Source organism: Clytia hemisphaerica, unplaced genomic scaffold, assembly GCF_902728285.1.
Source record: "Clytia hemisphaerica strain Z4C2 unplaced genomic scaffold, Clytia hemisphaerica genome assembly, whole genome shotgun sequence".
Lineage (NCBI taxonomy): Eukaryota > Metazoa > Cnidaria > Hydrozoa > Leptothecata > Clytiidae > Clytia > Clytia hemisphaerica.
The window spans coordinates 3,423,132-3,447,893 of NW_027103551.1; the positions used below are offsets into that span (position 1 = coordinate 3,423,132).

General features: G+C 36.1%; 4 protein-coding genes and 1 long non-coding RNA gene across 5 annotated transcripts in view; 2 read left to right on the forward strand and 3 right to left on the reverse strand.

The window, feature by feature from the left end:
- Nucleotides 1–268: 268 nt before the first annotated feature.
- On the forward strand, nt 269–657 carry LOC136800070 (uncharacterized). Its single transcript, XR_010845671.1, has 2 exons — nt 269–392; nt 543–657. It is a non-coding gene; the product is annotated as an uncharacterized lncRNA (long non-coding RNA).
- Nucleotides 658–1,533: 876 nt separating this feature from the next.
- On the reverse strand, nt 1,534–2,847 carry LOC136800122 (uncharacterized protein F54H12.2-like). The gene has a single exon (XM_067056733.1). The coding sequence runs from the start codon at nt 2,845–2,847 to the stop codon at nt 1,534–1,536; it is 1,314 nt and encodes a 437-aa protein (XP_066912834.1).
- Nucleotides 2,848–4,279: 1,432 nt separating this feature from the next.
- LOC136800123 (uncharacterized) lies at nt 4,280–5,506 on the reverse strand. The gene has a single exon (XM_067056734.1). The coding sequence runs from the start codon at nt 5,504–5,506 to the stop codon at nt 4,280–4,282; it is 1,227 nt and encodes a 408-aa protein (XP_066912835.1).
- A 2,531-nt stretch (nt 5,507–8,037) lies between these two features.
- Nucleotides 8,038–12,826, forward strand: LOC136800316 (uncharacterized). The gene is made up of 5 exons (XM_067056950.1): nt 8,038–9,080; nt 9,169–10,239; nt 10,357–11,385; nt 11,483–11,581; nt 11,670–12,826. The coding sequence occupies exons 1-5, from the start codon at nt 8,075–8,077 to the stop codon at nt 12,824–12,826; spliced, it is 4,362 nt and encodes a 1,453-aa protein (XP_066913051.1). The 5' UTR covers nt 8,038–8,074.
- Nucleotides 12,827–14,693: 1,867 nt separating this feature from the next.
- LOC136800318 (RCC1 and BTB domain-containing protein 1-like) overlaps nt 14,694–24,762 on the reverse strand; it is a 64,337-nt gene continuing 54,268 nt past the window's right edge. The window contains exon 14 of the mRNA XM_067056951.1: nt 14,694–15,523. Within this exon, the coding sequence (XP_066913052.1) occupies nt 15,383–15,523 (141 nt within the window). The 3' untranslated portion in view covers nt 14,694–15,382. The remainder of the gene's footprint in view (nt 15,524–24,762) is intronic.

Here is a 24,762-nt window from a genome sequence, read left to right on the forward strand (position 1 = left end):
TTAAAATGGAAAACTCTTCAAGAATTTTTGATTTGATCGTTCTTTCAAGTGGCGAGGAAGAAGAAGAATTAATCATCGAATCGGATTCTTCAGATTCTTCAGATTCATCAGATTCGTCAGATTCTTCAGATTCAACAGATTCTTCTGATTCATCAGATTCTTCTTCATCATCATCGTCATCAAAAATTCAATTCACCATAAAAAGAAGAAAAATAATTCAAAGCGACGACTCACATTCACGGAGCCCCTCAAAAACACCACCACTGCCAGTCAAACCACAAGAACCGACACAATCACCAGCACAACCAAAGAAAGTAAAGCATGAGAACATAATTGAAATGCCTGACGATCAGTTGTTAGAAGACTGGATTCGAAATTATCAAGGCTAATAGGTATGTTTTTCACACTTATTTCTTGATACTACATCTATCGCAATCTAAAATATGTATGGGTCTTTTTTCAATAATAGCTGATGAATAATGTAGGGCAAGAAAAGTAGCATATATTCTAGAACTCATAGAGAACTACTTTATTTCTTTAAGACTCTTCACAGAAACAACTACTTCCCGCAATCAAATATATTTGCAAATTATGGATTTTTCTTCTGGATCACAACCACTCTCACAATCGGACATTGATCAAAATTTGAAAGCAGATGAGGAAAAAGAAGCAACAAAGTTCTTCATTGAAAGAGAAGAATATCTCATGGAAATTGTCGATAAAACCACCGAAAGGATGATCAATGCTTTAACAGAGACAGTCAATGAAATGTGCAAAGGATGCCAAGAAGGAGGAGCACAAAAACATCATGTCTTATGTAAAGAACACATTATCAATACGACAATGAAACTGTTTGAACACATGTGGAATGAAATGGATATCGAGGAATTCAACAAGCAATCAACGGCAAAGTTTAAGAGACATCTTCAAAACAAGGAACAATTTTCAAGAGATAAAAATTGGTTTGAATATTTGAAAGAAAATTTCTTTATACATTATTTTAGAATAACAGAATAAATACAAATAAATGAACGTATACAATAAATTGAACATTTACTACTAAAAACTACCATGTCCTGGGAAATATTTTAACAAAAAGTGTCCTATCTTTTGATCATTTGCAGATAGGTCGGTTCTATCAAATTTTTTTACAATGTCAGACAATCTTTTACCACGGCACAATTGAGTAGCAAAATAAATGACATATCCACCGCAAACTTTTGAGAATAATGACTGTAGTTGAACAGGATTTCTTTCGATTTCAGTCTGTTTATCAAATGTTATATTGTAGTAATGAGGAGCTCTTCCAAAACTGTCAAAAAATACAACTTTTCGTTTAGCAACAAAAACTAAGAGCCAATGGTTACCAAGTTTATGAATAGGTTGATCATTCACTATATATAGTCCATCAAGAAGCGAGTTTTCTTTGACAAACTCTTTAAATTGATCCAAAGCATAAACATCTCGCAAATGTCTTCTCGTCACAGGGTCTTTGGTCAAAATACATCTAAGTTCATTCGTATTCATTATCCTTTAGTAATCTTTGATGACATTTCTGTATTTATCAATAGAAATGGTATTTTCAAATTGTGAGTACACAATTACTGTAGCAGTTTTTGCCAACGCTTGGTGAAATTCCAACTCGATTTTCAAGGTACCTCTACGTTTAGGTTGCTGATGTCCTCCTCTACAGAGCGATTGAGAAATATCAAAACCAAACAAAGCGTAGCCATTTTTATAGTCTATTCTCGTGATATCTGACCCATCATCAGCACCAAACGTACCAGCAATATCAAATAAACTTTTGTAACCTTCCAAGTATTGACCATTCGTAAAGTTTACACTGATAGGTTTTCCGGGTAGCGACTCGCCATTGATAAACACACCCACCTTTCGAATAGAGTGATGAGCAAAGTTAAACGGATTTTCTTTGTAATTTCCCACGTAAGAGGAATTGTCAACGACACCGACAACAATTTTACTAGGCATTTGCCCCTGATAAGCATTATGCCAAACAAAAGATGACAAACCAGTAGCAGCTGAATGCGTACGAATATCAATTCTATCCAACGGATAATTCGCTTGTTCTTTTTCCAAACGTCGTTGAATTTCTTCAAATTTATGCGGGGTTAGTTGTACTTTTCTCAAACACATAATAGCCTCCGTAATAACGACTTTATAGTCAGCGTTGGCAACGGGAGACAAAAGCATAAACTCTGGTTTATTTCTCAACAAGGTGACTTTAAGCGTCAACCCATTCAAAATCAATTTTCCTTGATTGAAAATGTCCGAGTGAATTTTTCCAATGAGATCAACCACTTTGCTTTCAGCAAAAAATTCTTGTCTTTGTTTCAATGTAGTGTTCTGATCGGGGTCATGTGCAGCACATTTTCCGTGCTGATCTTTAGCGTAAAGCCCCATAGTGAGCTGCGATTTCTTAGCATCTCTAGCATAGTTTAGTAGTGCTTCCTCATAGGCGCGATAGGCATAGTTGTTGTGTGATGTTGAAACACTGACACCACCAAGTGACACATCCACCTGACTCGCTAAAGCACCAAAGATGTAGTTTACAGGAGCAACTTTTTCATCTTCCTCAAGATCTGCCCCATCCGCTTTCACGATTTTTAAAGAAAATTTGAAATAAGTATTCGCCAAATCGAGAAACATCTCACTCGCATTTTCCACAACAAATTCCACAGGTCCATTATCATTCAATTTAGAAATTGGATAAACATCCTCATAAACACCCTGTTTAATATCAGTCTGAACGAAAGCTGGTGTAAATACGTCTGTATCAGACAAAGCACACTCTTGATGAGCTGATTGATAATCTTTTTCGTCATCCATCAAGAAAAAATGTCTTTTCGTTTTCGCTTTGAAGGTGCAATTTTCAGAGGACCACCTCTACGTTTGAGTGTTCCGTCGCGAATAGCACGATTTATTTCCTGTAGCCGTCTTTTATGTGCTCTCTGATTAGCTTTCACACGAGCAGCTTTGGCAGCAGGAGAATTTAGCTCCTTTTTGAACGTTCTCCCAAAGGATTTGATGCTTTGTAACGACCTGTCTTTAATCGATCTCTTGAGAGACTTGCCTCGACGCACATCCTTGATAACTTGAGGGATAGCTCGCAACGCTTGCTTTCCTGCCGTCAACAGAGTTCTTTTCAAGACGGGTGCATAAGATCTTGCCAAACCTTTGAATATACCGCCAATAGCACCATGACCTCTTTGAATCGATGCACCATGAAACGCGGGCATAGATGTTCCACCATACTGCCAATGAGGTGCAGACAGTCGTTTCATATTGATGATGACGATGATGATGACTTAATCATAAAACTTTGCCAACTTTCGCTTGAATAGCAACGTCACCACCACCTTACCAGATTGAAATGGTACCAATTCACCCGTGTCATCTCTTATATTGATGCTAATCTTTTCGATATGTCCTCGATTGACAGGAAAAAAATAGGGTTTGTCATATTTTTCATAACACACTTTACCATTAGGTTGTGTTACAGGAATGATCCTCAATAAGGGAACTTTCACATCACCAGCGTGTTGATTTTCAATAATGTCCGTATATACGTATATTGAACTAATTGTGTCTTGTACACTCGAAAGAGTAGGTGAAATAGTCTTTCCTTCCTTCTTGATAACTCCATTAGGGAAAAATCCCAAACATCTAGCAATGTCAGAATTTTGCCATCGAATCACGCAATTATTTTTTAAATCGACTTTAGTTCTTTTTGTGACTGAATCATATTCGAAATGAAATGGGCGAAATATACCCTTTTGGCTCTTGTTGAGAGGATTGATAATGTCCTTGGCGCTATCATAATGTCCAGCAGGTAAGGTTATTCTCGTACGATACACAAGAGAAATGAGTTGCCAATCTTTAGTCTTTTTCTTGGGAGGTTCTGATGCTTCAATTGATGCTGCTGATGACAGTGGTAGATTTACAGGAGATGCAACTTCAGTCTTTTCATTATCATCTAACCGAGCGATCATTTCGATATTCCCCTTTTCATTCGTAAACATTCCACTGACCTCTTCTTTGGTCGGATTAATAATGTCCTTTTCAAAATAGTTTTTTCCCTCATCAATATTGTACCAAGAATTTGGAAATCGAATTTCAGCAAGTCCAACTTCCCATTTGTCGGGATCATTTAACATGATCGGTTGTGATAGACTAACTTTGAAATTAGCGAGTGTATTTTCAGGATACAGTTTCATAGAGCTATTGCTAGGTAAAACCAAGTAAAACTTTTCCATTATGATTAAACTTCACCACCACCACCAATAGCTTCAATATCCTTTTCTGATACGTAGCTGTTAAACTTGTTAGAATATCCTTTCCACTTTACGAGATAAGATATCGTACCATCTCTCGTGTTCTTCTTTTTGCGCAAAATCTTTTCAATCCTATACGTTCGAGGTTCAGTCACCGTTTGCAATTCGTCTCTATAAAACACTCCTTTTAAAGGCTCATCAGCTTGATCTTTCAATTTATACACTATCGGACTTCGACTACCGTTGCCGCCGAGAACATGGGTAATAATGAAAATCTCCTCTGTCCATGATTGTTCATATCGCTTTTGAAAGACTGTCCTTTCGATACTTATTCGCACATGCTGTCCAATTTTCAAAACACGATTATGACGGCGACGACGACGAGCTTCCGCTTGTCTTTTTCCGCTATTTAGTCTTTTCTCGTATAGGTTCACCCATGCTAGAGGAGCATTCTCTTTTGTCACCTCACTAGGATTCATTTTGATGGAACGATGATAAGAGTTGTTGTATCTCTCAACCATGTCCTGTAAGACGTCAATATAACGATAAGTATTATACTTTGTAAAGTATTTGAACATCAAGTTTTTAAAGGTGCGATTAAATCTCTCTACAATGCTGGCTTTTCTTTCACTATACGTGAAAAACAACTTGATGCCACCGTGTTCTTTCAGTAGTCGTTTCACGTGGGTATTTAAAAACTCTGTACCTTGATCGGTGTGAATGAGTTTGGGTTTGCGTTGTTGAAACATTCTTTCCATAACAACATTCAGCTCTTTTCCAGTTTTTGTTTTTAGAGGCTGAACGAAAGCGAATTTACTCAAAACATCAATACACGTGAGAAGGTATTTGAAACCTGAGTTGTACCTAGACAACTTGGTTAAATCTACCAAATCCATTTGCCATTGCTCATCAATGTCGTAAACGACAACCGGTCTCGTCGCGAATCGAAGTCTACTCACGGGTCTGTGAATAGTATAAGTCAATTGTGAGCTCAACCATCTCTTAACTTTGGATCTTGATATCGTAGCACTATTCTTACGAGCCTCTCTATACAATTTCTCCAGTCCGGAAAAAGAAGCTGGAGAAGCGAGAGAATAATACAGTTTATAAAGTATTCGATCATCATCATCAGTACTTTGATTATGAACGAAGTCACTACCGCGATCATTGCTTTCACTATTGATTGTTGACTGCTTTCTTTTTCGGCTTGCCATCAATTTGAGAATTTTCAATAGTTATACCAGAACCGCAACAAGCTATCATGCATCGAAATCTTTTGAAAAAATCTCGAAGTCTTAAAGCGAGAGGCGTACTACACATGATGTCGATGATGCGATCTCATCTCAAGCACACTTACGAAACCAAATGAGCAAAAAGTCTGATAGATTTTCTTTTATATTATATTTTCTTTGCGAATAATAAAACATTATATATTTAACAAGTAATAAATCATTAGGTTGAAGAGGCCCACTTTTTGGGTCTTTTTATCTTAGGATGTGAATATTGGTCATCAAAGTCATATCCAGCACGACCACCATCACCACCACCATCTTTGCTAAATTCACGACGTAACTTTATTACTGAAGGAGAAAATGGATTTTCATTGCGTAGACCTTTGTAGGTCTGCAAAAGCCTTTTTTGCTCCTTATTTTTAATCCAAGTATCCGCTACATTTGCATCTGACAATGCCTTTGTAAAAACAGACTGTGCCATTATGGGAATGGATAAACTCTCTCTATTCGTAACAGAGTTAGTCAGCAGGTCTGTAAAGTTTGTGTTTGGTATACGCGAATTTTTAAAGTAAACGTCACCGTTTGCTTCCCATCGTATAATATCAGGGTGTTTTTTCAACTGTTCTATAATCAACCGTGCGTTTGTCTTACTCGTTTTGGGTAGACCTTTGAGAATATTGGTCTCTATAATATTCAATTCGTCGAGTGCTGTAGACGGCGATGATGATGATGATGATGTTTGAGGATTCAGACTGCTGCTGTTGTTGTTCTTGTTGTTGTTCTTGTTTAAAACAATCTCAACAGGTTTTGGTTTTGTTAGAGACTCGTATCTAGATTGAAGATTGTTCAATTGTTCGGTGAAATTTCGAATTTTTTCATCAGTTGACATGTTGTACTTGTCCCATACATCTTTCATTTTGGCTTCGGCTTTGAATAACTCTACCTTTTCTGGATTTAAAATTTCAGGGGCATTGGTATTTAATCGCGAATCACTATGATCACCACTATCCAAAACGCTATTATGATGGTTTTGGTTCTTGTTGTTAGCATCTTTGAGTATGTTGTATTCCTTTTCGGTGATGACAACGTATTTTTTTCCAAATGGGATCATCCCGGGAATATCTTTGGTAGTATTGACGATACCAGTTCGCTACCTACGGTGGTAAGTAGAATAGGTAGTAAAGCAGATCCGCCTTGCTGAATGAGCAGTTTCTTGCGATCTTTAGTTTTTGTTTTCTTGTCCGCGAGCTTTCTGAGTAGGGTCTTCTTAGGAAGAAGCTTTTTCTTTTGTGAGTGAGTGATTTCGATATTACCCAAAAGTATATTTTTGATGCAGTCACAAATGGCGTTGATTTGCTCACTTTTTGCACCTGTCAGCAAGCGAATTCGATCCTGCTTTGATGAACACTGCAACAATTTCAAATAATCACTGTTTTTCAGCACTCTTCTTGTCATAATTACTCTACATCTGTGAGTTGTCAACAGTCTACCAAACAACGATGAGAATGACTTGACTTGTGAACTGTCAAGACAAAAATGCGAGATATTGATTTGAGTGTATTCATTTTATATACCTTTTGGAATATACATAATCTGTGGATGTTCATGAGGGAAAATATTACTGCTGACTCTGAAACGATCATCTCTTGTTGGTGTGACGTCTAAGAAAAGGTATGAGAAGGGTTTCTTTGTCGCATCGCGATATGCCCAAACAAAAAACTTTGTATTACCTGGCATAACTTGTCTCGCTAAATTGACAATCTGAGAAGCATCTCTAGGGTTCTTAAACACCACGATATAGTCAGAGTTTAAACTAATATTTCTTTGATTTTTATGAAAGAGATTTTGGGTGAGATAAATAACCGAAAGGTTATCGTGTCTTCCGCGTGTGAAAAGCTGAGAAATTCTTTCGTCCTTGCTAGCCTCGTCCATCATGTCATCCAAAATGATCAAATTCATGATGTTTCGATCGAATGTGCTTTCCAGGTCATGTGGAATACCATCTACGTACTCGATATTTTTATCAATGTTCATGAGTTCTTCGAGTAGGTCAGGTTGGTGTTTCGCATACACCCACATGATGCGTTTTGGCATTGCTGGTTTAATCAGATTTTTACCATGCTGAAGAATGTGTTTCGTGAATACGGTCTTACCGGATTTTCTGCTTCCAGCAACAATCATACTAAACGGATGACTTAGCTCCATTTTGAACTGGATTGAAATGAATTCTTTTCAATGCTTTGATTCATTTTAACCGTTTTCGAGATCATAAATGAACAAATCATACTGATCATTTATATAGTTACTTTCAAATTTTCATTTGAACAAACAATAAAATACCATGGTTGAATATAATTCACTATTCATCTTATTCAAAATAGTTTGTTTATTATTCAATTTCTTTTCAGAGGAAAGTATAACTTAGGGTTTGATGTGATCTTGAACATTTTGTTTAATTTTTTTGAAGAGCCTGGTAGCAGCAGCAGCAGTAGAGTGACGTATTTGAGCTTGTATCTTTGCATACCTTATACTTCGTTTTTGAGACATAATATGTCTTCATCATCAGATTCTCTTGATGACTTGATAACTATTTTGTTGGAGGATATTGAGATACCTGAAGAAGCAGTGGTCTCCGAAGAACAACTATCTTTATCTGGTCGAGAAAATGATGTTGAAATTATTCCGAATTTTAGTGTCATGAATATGATGGATTTTCTAAGCAATATGGAAGTAGAAGAACTATATGATTTTAATGATGATGATGATGATAATGTTGCTGATGATGAAATTGATTTCCATATAAAAGATGCATCTGATATCAACGCGTGCTGTACTACTCTGGTATGCAAGAAATGTAAATATCCGTGTTTCTCCGAAGATCATTTGAAAAGACACAAGAAAAATTGCAATAGACTGGATACAGATAAAGAGTTTTCTTGTATGTCTTGTTTTCGTCGTTTTACCACGAAGAAAAATTGTAAACTTCATGAAAATACTTGTCGGAAGCGATTGCGTACTGATGATATTGTTGCTCCAACTTCATCAAAAAAAGCCAATACGCGTCAACTAACACCACCGCCATCATCATCACACAGAAATATTTTAGTTCAAGATGGTGGAAGTACTTCGAATTATGGTGAAATTCATGCCGAATATTGGGAAATTCCGACTGTACATGAGAGTGCATTCAATGGAAAGATTGTAACATATAAAAAGAAGTTTGATCAATCTGTACAAGCTAACTTTTCTGAACGTTTGAAAAACGTTTGCAACTTTCACAAGGCAGAGCTCGAGAGAAAACTCGCCGAATCTCGAACTAAAGCTTGGAAATACTATTTTTCAGTTGTAGCAACTTTTCACAAGCTCAACCAAACTGATGTTTTAACCGAACCGCCAGCCGTTTTTCGCTCTGAAGTCTTTACAATTAATAATGACAATTTACATGACATTTCGCGACACATTGAAATAGCACATCAACAATTATGGCATGAAATTGAAGAATTTCAACGAAATGGTAGTGGCTGGGTGATCGATTGTCTTATTTCCCTTGATATGAGTAAGTTTCTTTTATTTGTTTGCTTACATTTTTTTTTTTTTGCCTCTTATACTCTGATCACTTTAAAAAATATTTTTTTTTTTTTCAGGTTTGATTGCTTATGATCCTTTACGCGCATCATCTTATCTACCTCTACCGAAGGGACTCAAGTCCAAGAACTGTTTTGTCAACGTCAAGAACACTTTTGATGATAAATGTTTTCTATGGAGTATTTTGGCGCATCTGTACAATTTTCCGAATAATCGAAGTCGTGTTCAAAAGTATCAATATCAAGATTATGAACAAGATTTCGATTTGGATATGAACAATATTTCGTTTCCGACACCTGTTAAGCAACTTGATCGATTTGAAAGACAAAACCCTACGGTGGCTATTAATGTGTTTGGATGGGATGAGGAAGAGGAAAAGATTTACTTTCGAAGATCAACCAAATCTTTAGGTCATATTCAGATTAATTTGCTCCTTTTTTCAAGTAATGAACAATCGCACTATGTACTTATTACTAATGTTAGTTCAATGCTAACTCGTCAACTTTCTCATCATCATGGAAAGAAGCATTTTTGTTTTCATTGTATGCATGGTTTCGAAAATGAAAATACATTGATCAGTCATTCAAAACTATGTCATACACATCAACCTCAGCATGCTGAACTGCCGAAAGAAGACAGTAATGTTTTACGATTTACCAAAACTGAATATCAACTACCTTGTCCTTTTGTCATTTATTGTGATTTTGAAAGTATGTTGGTACCAACATCTACTGCTGATTATTATATTCCGACTAAAAACCATCCGGGTGTAGAACGACACGAAGAAGATGAGGAAGCAAGTGCGAGATTAAAGACTTCATGGACAAATAAATATCAGGAACAGCGTGCTTGTAGTTTTGCGTATCACATTGTCAGTACTGATAAACGGTACTATTCAGATCCTAAACTTTATTTCGGAGAAAATGCTGCTGAAATCTTTATTGATATGCTTTTGCGAGAGGAGAAGATACTCCGCAAGTGGTTATTTCGTCAGACACCTATGCATCCCTTAACACGCGAGGAAAAGAATTATTTTTATTCAAATAACCCGAAATGTCACATTTGTGATGATCCGATTACGTTTGGTTGGAAAGTCAAAGATCATAATCATCTTGATGGCACTTACAATGGTATGTATCATTGTTATTATCTGGTAATACCCAGATGATTTTTTATTTTCGTTTTCATACGACTCTTTCACACTCTCATGAAGCTTTATAAGAAATTAATTTCTCTTTCGTTTTAAGGTCCTGCTCATCAAGGTTGTAACCTGAACTATCGGATTCATACTGAGCAAATGAAGATACCAGTGGTTTTTCACAATTTAAAAACGTATGATGCACATTTAATAATGTCGGCTGTAAAACAAAGACATGGAGAAATAACTGTCATTCCGACGAACACTGAAAAGTATATTTCTTTTTCCATTGGTGGTTTACGTTTCATTGACAGTTTTCAGTTCCTGTTTTCGTCTTTGGATAGGTTATCCAAAAATCTTGACACGTTTCCTGAATGTGAAAAGTACATTAAAAACCTCGTATCTGAACGGATTGATCCCGATGAAACCAACAACATAGTCAACAGTCTTCCGACAGATCTTGACGATTTTGGTGACGACCAAGAGGTTGATCGCTTCAATATAAGCAACATTCCCGACTATCGTGACGAACCTCCCTATACACCTCCAATATTAACGCAAGCACAAGAGGTGCGTGCTTCTGAGGTTAAATCATATATGACCACGAAAGGAATTTATCCGTATGAGTTTTTTAAAGAGTGGAGTGACTTTGAAGCTGAAGAATTACCATCACAAGATCAATTTTACTCCACTCTAACCGATTCAACTGTGTCCGACGATGATTATGCACGTGCACAACTCATATTTCATTCTATGCACATGCGAAATATGCGTCATTATCATGATTTCTATCTGTTGACTGATGTTCTCCTTTTGGCAGACGTCTTTGAAACGTTCCGATCAACATGTCTAAGATATTATGGTATTGATCCTGCTCGATGTTTCACAGCTCCTGGTTTGAGTTTCGAATCCGCTTTAAAGATGACTAAGGTAGAGTTGGAGTTAATGACGGACATTGACATGTATCTGTTTTGTGAAACCGCTATACGAGGAGGGGTATCCACGATTACGCATCGATACGCAAAGTCAAATTTACCATCAAAGCCAGGGTATGATGACACGCAGCCGACGAGACATTTAATGTATTGGGATGCCAACAATCTTTATGGATGGGCTATGTCTCAGTATCTACCCATTGGTATGGTTTAATTCGTTTGTTATTTTTAAAGTTGTTCTTTTATGTATGATCAAGATTATAATATTATTTTTTGAAATTTGATTCTTGTTTTTTAAAGGTGATTTTACATGGATGACAGCTGATGAAATTTCTGCTCTCAACGTTGATGACGCTAAGGATGATGATGACATTGGTTACATTTTGGAAGTTGATCTAGGTATGTTGACATGATATCAATCATTTCATGATATCTAATGCTATTGTTCTTATTGTTGTTGATCTTTCTATATCTTTTTTCATTATAGAATACCCTCAAGAATTACACGACTCGCATTCTGATTACCCTTTGGCACCGGAACGGATGATCGTTCAACCTGATGAGTTATCGTCAACACACTTGAAGATTGCTGAAGCATTGCGAGGAGACAGCTACACCATACTACCATCTACGACCAAACTCATACCTAATCTGAGAAACAAGGAATCATACGTACTACATTATCGTAATTTAAAACTTTATTGTCAGTTAGGTATGAGACTAACAAAAATTCATCGCTGTCTTAAATTCGCTCAGTCTCCGTGGTTAAAAACCTATATCGACTTTAATACGTTGAAACGGTCACAAGCAAGAAATGAGTTTGAAAAGGACTTCTTTAAACTCATGAACAATTCAATGTTTGGGAAAACCATGGAGAATATGCGAAATCGAAGAAACATTAATCTTGTTAATAACGAAGAATCTTTACGAAAATTAACGGCGCAACCATCCTTCAAAAGATGTACCATTTTTCATGAAGATTTGGTTGCTGTTGAACGTATCAAAACAACTATCAAGTTGAACAGACCAATCTACACGGGTGTAGCTGTGTTAGACCTCGCAAAACATTTGATGTACGACTTCCATTATGGGTATGTGAAGACAAAGTATCCTGGTGACCAATCTAAGTTACTCTTTACTGATACGGACAGCCTTCTTTATTCAATCGAATGTGAAGATTTGTACGCTGACATGAACGAGGATAAGCATCTCTTCGACTTTTCAGATTATCCACGAAATCATCAATGTTTTTCATTACAAAATAAAAAACGGATTGGTAAAATGAAAGACGAGATGCATGCATCCCCCATCTTAGAGTTTGTTGGTCTACGAGCTAAGATGTATTCTATCTTGGTCGATCGGTCAAAAGACTTTAACGTTAAACGAGCAAAAGGAGTGAAAAAGGGTGTTGTGAAAAAGGAAATTTGTCATTCCAATTACCGAGAGGCTTTATTTAGAAATACTGAATTTTTACATTTAATGAACAGTATACGTTCCTATGATCATGTCATGTTTACTGTACAACAGAACAAGATATCGTTATGTCCATATGATGATAAAAGATTTATTTTATCTGATGGTATAAGCACACGTCCTTATGGGCATTACAAAAACACGGAAGAGATGGAAGAGAATGTAAATTGATATACTTTTTATTTTTTTATTACTTACATCTTAAATATTACATTTTTATATATTTTAAATATTACATTCACATGATGCATTTATTACATTATTATATTTTTCCGCATCATATGGAACATTGTTTAAGTTAAAAGAAATCGTCTTTTGAAAAATCAATAGCTTCTTCATTCACCATTTCTTTCGTTTCTAATCTCAATCTTTCCACTTCTGAAAATTCAAATCTTGAATTCATGTATTTCAAAAGCTTCATGACTTCAGCTGGGAATAGATAAATTCTATTTCTGAACACTCCTTCAATTATGTAAAATGACAAACTGAAAATCGCACGTTCTCGATTGAATTCTACTTTGACAATAGAACTGTAGTCGTTATCATCCTTTCTTATTCCAAATTGAATATATTCTGAAGAGTCAATTGTAAAGTTTTTCAGTTGATCCAAATTGTGAGTGTTTTCGAGATAAACATCAGTCACTTCATCTAGATTAGCATGATCCAAAAATTGAGCACTCTTCTTTATCCATTTTTTGTTGTCGTGACAAATTGTAATCAGCGACAAAAATAGTTTACTGATGTTGTCCACCCCCTTCATTCCAAAGATACTTTGATTTTCTTTAGCATCACCATACAAATTTCTCACAATGATTGTATCTGCCGCATCTTCTCCTTCTCTCGAATATACAACTTTAAATTTTCCTAAGGAGAATGCCCTTTCTCTCTTCATGTATGATGCCTTGTCGCCAATGTTGTTCATAGCATTGGTGTTTGAAGTATCTTCTTTAAAAGTCGCCATTTTGTTTATTCCTTTAACAGCTCTCCAACTTTGAAAAGGTAAAAACTGAGAAAAAACGTGAGCAATTTTCATCCTTTTATAGGTTGTGTTTTAATCAAAGCGTAAAAATTGTATCTTGATTTACTTTAAAAAGTGGAAAACAATGCTTATTCATTTTCAGCTCTTCCTTGTCGTTTTAAAATTTGACGATTTAAAGTAAACACAATACCTATTCATTTCTGCTCTAACACAATGCCTATTCATTTCTGCTCTAACACAATACCCATTCATTTCTGCTCTAACACAATACCTATTCATTTCTGCTCTAACACAATGCCTATTCATTTCTGCTCTAACACAATGCCTATTCATTTCCACTCCAACACAATGCCTATTCTTTCTGCTCTAACACAATGCCTATTCATTTCCGCTCGTGTTAACAATGCCTATTCTTTTCTGCTCATGTTAACAATACCCATTGTGTTCAAACTCTCCTATTCGTGTTAACAATACCCATTCATTTCTATTCATGTTAACAATACCCATTGTGTTCAAACTCTCACTTTCTACCTACTAGCAGTTAAAAGATTCAGAAGGCACATTTACATTACTGAAGAACTTCCAAGCCTGCATCGACTACACTGTTTGTCAACCCCTAATATCAATGTTGATGGTTTCCTTGTGATCGTGCAAAATTCAACTCCAACATTAAATTTTGGGGGGAAGGGGAGAGAGGGGACTTGCCAGTGGAAAAGGGGCATTGGACACCAGTTCTGACCACAATTGTAAAGACATAAATAAGAGCATGATATCTTAATGATCACACCGACCTCGCAATCTTTATGAAAAGTGGAGCAATCCGGGGGAGGTGCACTCAAGGTAAACGAACTACCGTAGATGTAACCCATAAGGGTACTTTTACAAGTTTTTAGGAATTTCAATTGCACTGCAAAGGCCTTTCAGTTGGATTTTATGGCAATGATTCAAAAATTTAAAAACAATGCACCGTCGGTGCCCGTAGGGTCGATCTTCGCCCAAATTAATCAATACCATTGCCTCCTAGTCCCCCCATGTCAGTTGTTTGTTCATATTGAATCACCAAAACTATCCTTAGCACTTAAAACTTTTTCGATTGATCAATCTGCTATCAATTAAAAACATAAGAATAGTCTAATAAAGGAATTTTCAATTTGTGCACTGTTAACTGATTTAACAGTACGTGAGTTCGAAACCAGAGAATTCGAAAAGTGAATTCAAAGAAAACTCTGGATTTAACAAAACATTCGGCATTTAACCATGATATAACTAGGATCCAAAGATCAAACTCAGACCGAATAACAAAACATTCATTATTTAATAACCATTCTAACCATGACATAACTGGGATCCAAAGATCAAACTCCAGGGGTCGCAAAATGATACCAAAGAATTTCTCAACAAAACAGACATCACCACTTTATGATACATCCATGAAGATCGATTCCAGTATGCCGTAACGAAAAGAAAGGGACATTCAACCATAGCTGCGATTTCCAGATTTATATCTGAGACACTCGCATTTTATCTTTGCAAAAATGTTAAAATTCTTCTGTTTCAATATATTTGTTGGGGAATATAGGATCGATTGAACAAGCAAGCTCATTAGAAACGAGAGAGGTGACAACAACCAAAAAAGTCTTACCATCAACTGGTAACCATCAAAAACAGTTGTCGATAACCGTGATAATTCAACATTCTTTCACAACTCATATTAAAGATTGATGATCGAGTTGACAGAGTCATAGCGGTCACCTTTTGAAAGCGCCACTTGCACCAGCCTTGATGATAAAATCGCGTACCGTATCTCCATCTAGCTGTTTGAACGTCTCTGTTTGTGTCACGGCTGTCAAATGATTCATCGAGAAACGGAAACAGAATTCTTCCAAGTCCTAAAAATATGAATAAAAATTGAATGACTCAAATTCGAAATCTGTTTTTGAGGGCCTAGGACAACACAGGGTATTCCAGAAAAAAGAACTGATTCTGACAGCCTTGCCGGCTTTGAATTCTGAAAGACATACTTCAGAGATGGCAGAGATTACCAAATATCCGACGCAACTTCTTTTGGCAGTAATTTCTACGGATAATTTCGAGACTGAAACCTCGCTTTTCTATAGAGATGTGCATTCGAGAATTACACACACAACTTGGTTTCGATATAGAGTGTTCCTATACCATAGTGCGGAAAGCGGTCTGATCCCCCTTCTTGGCATTCCCCCAGCCTTTAAAAATGCCTATGCCCCAAGGAATTTGGACAAAAATAGTTAACAAATATATGTGCAATATTTTTAGAGAGAGAAGACCAAATAAAAAGCTTCTTTCTTCTTTTTGACTCAAACTACTCTAACAGAAAACTTCTTTTCATGCAGAACAAATTTCATAACAGTGCTTGAAAATAATCTACAATATATACGTAAGCCCTTCCCCTTCTTAAACTATTCCCCCTTCCTTGCTATCCCCCTTTTTTATGAAAATTTCTGACCCCGTTCTTCATTTTTTCGGAAGGTATCATCCCCCCTTTCTTAACTATATATACAATGTTTCGTTTAGTTCCGTTAATAGCCGAGCCGGCTGGTCTTGGATTCCGTGGCAACAATCGAAAACTGTCAAATAGTCCTACTCCTAGATTACTGGGCTATCCACGTAAGATATTGATTCTATCTATCTAGAGTCGAGCGAATGGAGCTGATTTCAACAATGAGTCATGTATCATGGTAGACAACTTATTGGGTGGCATAAGAAACCATAAAAAATAAAATTGAAAGAAAAAAACAACAACAACATTATAAATTGTGGTGTAGAAAGCAAAGAGTCATATGACACCCAAAGTCACATTAAAGTGTGATAAAAAATACATTCCGACATTATGGCGGCATTTTGAGGGATGACGTCATTCATAAAGCAAAAAACTGAGAGAAACTAAGAATTGATTTGATTTATAGACCTCCCAGAATTAATCTGATTTCAGAATTTGATTTTATTAAGAGATTCTAGTTGGAAAATGAAAGTAAAAACATTATATAACAAGTGGAAATAGGATGTAAGGATGCCAATATCTACTATACTACAATAAGCCATTATTGCCAATAAAACCAATAGTATATCCAATATCTTCCAAATTACGAGAATTTATGATTCTGTGAGGGAGTTGATTCTTTATATTTTGTACCTTAGGAACCCTGTCAGAGACACAACTGCTGTTTTATCATTTCTCTACCCATGGGAGAGGCTTTCGAGGTGGTAAAAACAGGACCCTGGTGACTTACACATACCCGGCACCTGCAACCATTTTGTCTTAAGTACCCAAAGGGGTACCACCTTGGAGGTGATTTTTGGAAACTTTCACATTTCATTTCTTTCTGTGAAAGTGAAAGTTACAAGGAAGCCTGGAAACTTTAAAAATGAGAAATTTGCACATACCTTATTGGACAAAACTGAGTCGGCCCTAAGTGACTAAATTTTAGCTTGGTGACTAAAATTATGGCCGACTAATAATTAAGGCCGACTAAAATTAAGGCCGACTAAGTTTTGGCCGATAAGGTACTCAATAGACCTTATCGGAGTTTCTGATTTTTCTAACAAAGCGATAAATTGTATTACAATAGAATTCCCTCGAGGAATTCCTAAGAGATTCCTATTGTAATACTGCCGAAACAATCCCACAATGCATCGCTATTCTTCATGTGTGTATTCATTCCTTGTCTATTGAAATTTTAAAATTGGTCTCAAAACTTCTTCCAAGTTACTAAATATTTCAGTTGGTTCAAATGATTTTGTCAAGTGTCATTTCAAAAGTGCCCTCAGTCCACAGAAAATGTAGAGGGAAAATTATTTCACAATATGATGAAAGTAAAAGTGCCCGAAGTTCAAATATTGAATCATATTCTAAGAGGTTTTACTGACAGCGAGGGAGATTAGATAAAGAGTTGTTCAACAATGTAAATATATGACTTTCGGATATTCCTCTGATACTCTGTCAAGGACATGTGAAAGTTGTCTTCCGTGTGAGACAAGTGGGAAAGTTTGGACCACCCGCATACTGTAGTCTATTGCAAACTCTTCTCATTGAAAAGCATACACGTCCTTTTATATTAGGTCGCTAGTAACGTAATGAGGCTTTGATGGACAAAAAAATGCCAAATCAAGAACAACTTTAAAAATTTTATGGCTTTATGGAGTATAAAACAACTAAATCTCTAGGGAAGATTGACAAAAATACTCGCAAAATGGTGAAATAAGAGCATTTTAAAAAACCGTGTAATGTAGTTTTCAGTACAGTGGAAAGGATGCGTTGGTTTATTGCGACACAAATCTGTTATTCCAAAACAGACTCACGGCAAGATTTTTCAAATTATTTAGATACATAGATATAAAATAATTTTAGTGGTTGTACTTCTCTGTGAGAGTCTATTACGAAACTAGTAACTATGTGTAGGACGAACAAATCGATACTTTACACTGCTATTATATTCGACCCAGACAGAATGACTCACGGCAAGATTTTGAAAAAAGAACATCCAAAATCTTTGAAGCCTTCGGATGTCCTTAACTTTTTGAGTTTTAAGCCTAAAAATGTTCTTAACATGTTCTTATTTTGACCATTTTGTGAATCTTTTTTACCATTTTAAGAAATAGGGTGTTTTTTAGTCCACAAAGCCTTAAAATGTTCTTAACTTGTTCTTAACATTTTGGCCAGCGAAGCCTTATGTTCTTATATAGTTTGTTTTGTTATAAAAAAGGTGTATCTCACGTAAAACGTAGCGTGATACGGCAATGGATTTTAACATTTCCGTAAATATTGGGTCTGTTAAAGACAACAAAAGCACTACTCTGTACCAGAGTGTATCTCACGTAAAACGTAGCTTAGTACGGCAATGAATCTTAAAGTTTCCGTAAATATCGGGGCTGTTAAAGACAACAAAAGCACTACTCTGTACCAGAGTGTATCTCACGTAAAACGTAGCTTAGTACGGCAATGAATCTTAAAGTTTTCGTAAATATCGGGTCTGTTAAAGACAACAAAAACCCTTCCCTATACCAGAGTGTATGTCACGTAAAACGTAGCTTAGTACGGCAATGAATCTTAAAATTTCCGTAAATATCGGGTCTGTTAAAGACAACAAGAACCCTTCCCTATATCAGAGTGTATCTCGCGTAAAACGTAGCTTAGTAAGGCAATGGATTTTGAAATTTCCGTAAATATCGGGGCTGTTAAAGACAACAAAAGCTCTTCCCTATACCAGAGTGTATGTCACGTAAAACGTAGCTTAGTACGGCAATGGATCTTAAAATTTCAGTAAATATCGGGGCTGTTAAAGACAACAAAAGCACTTCCCTATACCAGAGTGTATCTCACGTAAAACGTAGCTTAGTACGTACGAAAATGGATTCTAAAATTTCCGTAAATATCGGGGCTGTTAAAGACAACAAGAGCTCTTCCCTATACCAGAGTGTATCTCACGTAAAACGTAGCTTAGTACGTACGAAAATGGATTTTAAAATTTCCGTAAATATCGGGTCTGTTAAAAACAACAAAAGCCCTACTCTGTACCAGAGTGTATCTCACGTAAAACGTAGCTTAGTACGTACGAAAATGGATTTTAAAATTTCCGTAAATATCGGGGCTGTTAAAGACAACAAGAGCTCTTTCCTATACCAGAGTGTATCTCACGTAAAACGTAGCTTAGTACGTACGAAAATGGATTCTAAAATTTCCATAAATATCGGGGCTGTTAAAGACAACAAGAGCTCTTCCCTATACCAGAGTGTATCTCGCGTAAAACGTAGCTTAGTACGTACGAAAATGGATTTTAAAATTTCCGTAAATATCGGGGCTGTTAAAGACAACAAAAACCCTTCCCTATACCAGAGTGTATCTCACGTAAAACGTGGCTTAGTACGTACGAAAATGGATTTTAAAATTTCCGTAAATATCGGGGCTGTTAAAGACAACAAGATTTCTTCCCTATACCAGAGTGTATCTCACGTAAAACGTAGCTTAGTACGGCAATGGATCTTAAAATTTCCGTAAATATCGGGACTGTTAAAGACAACAAGAGCCCTTCCCTAAACCAGAGTGTATCTCACGTAAAACGTAGCTTAGTACGTACGAAAATGGATTTTAAAATTTCCGTAAATATCGGGGCTGTTAAAGACAACAAAAAACCTTCCCTATACCAGAGTGTATGTCACGTAAAACGTAGCTTAGTACGGCAATGGATCTTAAAATTTCCGTAAATATCGGGTCTGTTAAAAACAACAAAAGCCCTACTCTGTACCAGAGTGTATCTCACGTAAAACGTAGCTTAGTACGGCAATGGATCTTAAAATTTCCGTAAATATCGGGGCTGTTAAAGACAACAAGAGCTCTTCCCTATACCAGAGTGTATCTCACGTAAAACGTGGCTTAGTAAGTACGAAAATGGATTTTAAAATTTCCGTAAATATCGGGGCTGTTAAAGACAACAAAAACCCTTCCCTATACCAGAGTGTATGTCACGTAAAACGTAGCTTAGTACGGCAATGGATCTTAAAATTTCCGTAAATATCGGCTCTGTTAAAGACAACAAGAGCCCTTCCCTATACCAGAGTGTATCTCACGTAAAACGTAGCTTAGTACGTACGAAAATGGATTTTAAAATTTCCGTAAATATCGGGGCTGTTAAAGACAACAAAAACCCTTCCCTATACCAGAGTGTATCTCACGTAAAACGTAGCTTAGTACGGCAATGGATTTTAAAATTTCCGTAAATATCGGGCCTGTTAAAGACAACAAGAACCCTTCCCTATATCAGAGTGTATGTCACGTAAAACGTAACTTAGTACGACAATGAACTTTGAAATTTCCGTAAATATCGGGGCTGTTAAAGACAACAAAAACCCTTCCCTATATCAGAGTGTATCTCACGTAGAACGTAGCATAGTAAAATGAATTATCTACCTTGATGAACTTGTAAATTCCCGCATACATCGGATGTTTAAAACAAGGGTTGTACAGGCCACACACACTATGGTGGTGTGATCTTTAAGAAGGAGGAAGTATTGTAGTATAACAGTGAAGCAGTGTGCAAAATGTGTAATGGCATGATGCTTGGGATTGTGTAATGACATTTATGTTGCGCTTTCAACGGTGGAGGGGGGGGGGTGAGCGTCGCGAACAGCAAAATACCGGCGCTTTTTTTCTTGTTTCACCGTGCACACTGACAGCACAAATTGATAAGCCTACTATACTTTTTTCACTGCATTGCAAAAAGGGCTAATGTCATCACAACACAGTGTCAAACCCGGACACCCCCTTTCAAAACATCCCTTGCAGTAATCGCACTGGATGTTAAGTGGGGTTGGAACAGAAGAAGGTAGAGTAGAACGTTTCAAAAGTGTTATAAGGAATAATAATTCAGTTCTTATATTATTGCCTAAAATTTTATAACTCTCTATCATCCACAAAATTATGAACATATCGAACATGAAATGAAAAAAGATATTCGACTGATCAAATCGATAGTTTATCAGGACAATTTTCGATCATTATCGATCAGGTATCGATTAAAAATGATCATATTTGTCAAGATCGATTGCGATAATTCATCAATTGATTGTCAAAGACACAGCGATTAATAATCGATTCAAAATCGAATTTTGATCGATGTTCAATTACATCGATTACGACCATCTGGATTCAGCTCGTGTTGGGCACTTTACCTACTTTCGATTAGGTTTCAACATTAAAAAAGCACTAACTAGAAAAATAAGTGAGCCCACAGGGTAAGTAATGTCGAAAAAGAAAATTCATTAAAGCAAGCAAATAAAAAACATTGGACATTTTCCAAAAACAACCTTTTTCTCTAAGGCTGATAGTAGGAAATTGTTTGTTTTTGAAAGCTTTTAGCTTGTATGAAGCTATAGGACAAATATAGCATCAATAATAGGCACGTGATTTTAGGGCATAAGTTAAAGACCTTTAAAGAATAAAGATTTGATAGACAATCCTGAACAAGACAAATATTTTAGGGGTGACATTCCCTAAGTAAGTACCAAACCAAAGCTATGAAATTTTTCGTTGAAGCTCGAATGTACAGGTATAGTTTTAATACTGGAATAATTTCAGGCACTTTGAGCCCCGCAGTTACACTTATCCTATTATTGTTAGGACTGAATCAGGGGTACTTTTTGCCTTTAGACCACCTGTTTCTACTTTTCCGATCCTTAAGGTGCTTTAAGCCATTCTAAGTTTTAAATTTTGCTTAAAAAATATTGTTCTTATTTTTGTTGTTTTTAGGATATTTACTGTATTTTCTTTTTAATTTGATCTGAGTTTTTTACGTGGAAGCAAAACACTCTCTTTCAAAAAATTTGAACCCAGGGGGGGGGGGTGCAGTCACTCAAGGTAAATGACCTACCATACATGCGGGTATATTTTCCAAGCTTTCAAAAGTGCAATGTAAGGGTCGAAATCAGCAAAGATGAGAAAAATTGCACTCTGAGGGTGTAAAACGAAAATCTTACCATGTTTTGCCCGAAAATAGTTAAAATTTCTCAAGAAAATGCACCGTAAGGGTAGATTTTTCGCTCAAATTTGCTCAAATTTTGCAAAATTCTCTGCACTGTAAGGGTCCCATTTCAAAGACCTAATTTTGGGCCGCACGTATGGTCGTTTTTGACACGAGTGCCCGCCCCTGGGTTTTTAACCCCTCCATATCCGCCAGTGTTTGCTAACAAAACCATATAATAACAAAGTTGAAAAATGAAAAGAATTGACAAATTCACAAGACTGCTATCCGATGAATGTTAACCCACCCAATGTGTTTTGCTTGATTACAAAACAAATCATTGACACACGTAATCGACACAATATGGGTGGCCTTCACTTTTTATGTCGTGAAGTAGCTTCAAACAGTAACACTTTCTCTTATACCATAAGGCATGGTTTACATTGTATAGTTAGTTACTAATACTATGAGCCACTTCACAATACTACATTGTAATTTGATCTGGCGTATTCTCAGTCAAGAGGTTCTTATATCCTTATTATATTAAGAGAAGTGTAGTAAATTTAGCAGTGAAATATTATACCTAATACACGTTTTTTAACTCTCACTCCCTATGTACAACTGCAAAGAGCTCAACTACCGTTTTTTCGGGCCCATTTTTGTAGCAGTTGTCGAAAACTCGTAGGGACAAAACCCGAAAATCTATATTTCGAACACTGAAAAAAAAACACTCATTCAAGGAAAAATGAGGATATGTTTAGCTGTGGTGCCAAAAAGAAAACTCGCACCAGGTGCCAAAAAAAAACATCATCCAGAAATTTACCCAAGGTGTAAGCGTAATACAGGTTTTTTATAAGGACAAACTTTATGAGAACAGAAGGCTTAGATAGCCAAAATATCAAGAACAATTTAACAACATTATAAGTCTTTGCGTGCTATAAAACACGATTTTCTTAGGTTATTGCACAAAAACACTCACAAAATGGTGAAAATAAGAACATTTTTATGCTTGAAACTCGAAATTCGGGCTCCGTCATATTTTGGGCATTGCCAATCTTGAGCTAAGCTGCTTTCAGAAGGACGAACGAACGAACGGACAAAATTTAATATATAGGACCAGATAAGCCCAAAAAACGCATGATCAAAGTAGCGTAGACAAGAGGGGCGCAAAATTTATGTAGGAGAGCAGATTTTTATGACAAAGTAATTATATATTCACGATATAAAAAGATGATTACTGTGTCATAAAATTCTGCTCTCCTACACAAATATTGCGCCCCTCTTGTCTACGCTGCTGGATCGGTATGAATAGATATTTTGTAATTAAAATCTAGCTTTCATTCAATATTCATATTTCGAGTAAGTGTAAATCAAGCCTTAAAGTGCACACGATTGATACAGTAACAGTGTGGCAAAACAAACGTTGCGTTATCTGACACCTTTTTGACATTAATGTTGACTTCTTTTTGTGTTCAATGTATTGTATATTTATCTTTTGCATTCACTCGAGTCTCATAAGTAAAACGTCAACGTCGTGGGTGAGAATGAAATGTTGTACTTTTTGTAAAGTAAGCATGGTTCAGTATGTGTGTGGAGTGTGTAATGCGTTTGTCTCCAGTGGAGTACAAATTATAAAAAACTTTTTTAAATATTCCATATTCTGTTTGTAAGGCATGAAACAGACTGTAATTTTTCGATTTTTTAAAAAGAAATATAGTTGACGACACGCTCTCTTATTCGATTTTCGAGGCGAATTAGATTTTCTTCGATAAGGGAGCGTATTGAATAAATGAGCGTCGTTTATGGTTTTTTTTTGTGGACGGTGACTTTCAATATTATCGAAAAATGGTGCACATATGGAATACTAGAATGTCGTATTAGAGAGCGTCATTGGTACAATCTTTGAATCTCCGTTTACGTATGGAATACTCTGTCACCATACAATTTACTGGCATCATTGGTATTTCATGGATTAACATTTTTGAGAAATTTGGGAGCTATCACTTACTATTAATAATATTACTTACATGGGATTTACTCTAGTTTGACAGAAATGATAGAAAAATTATTTTTTAGGAGTGAAATTGAAAATTGAATTTTACGATTGAGAAGTTATTCAAGTTATGTGGAAGGTCAGTCATTCTGATGCTATGTTCTCACTTAAATTGTGGTAATTTAGGCTTAAAATTCAGCTATTCCAGGAAAATCACGTAAACAGAATTGGGTAAATGAACATGCCGCTAGTCAAGATCATCGAGTTTAAAACCCGAAGAACTAGAGAGGAATTTTCAACTTTCCCAAGCAAGAAAAAGTGAAGCATTAGGATTTGCACCGCTTTTGGAGGATTTAACCTAGCACTTTCCCTGTTTTCCAGCAGCGTATTTTTCAAAATCTGGCGATGGATTTTACCTTCAATCTGGCATTTTCACGAGTTTCAACTTTAAACTAAATGGCCCGGGTACTGTTTAGTATAGCTCTAAAAAAATTTAGTTTTTTGCCACCTGAATGTTCTATAAATTAAAGGCATTGGTAGGGTGTTATAATTGATATGACGAATAACAGGCTATTCATAGCACAGTAAATTTCATTGTGAAAAAAGAAGTGTTTTATGTTACAAATTGTTATAAAAATAGAATGGA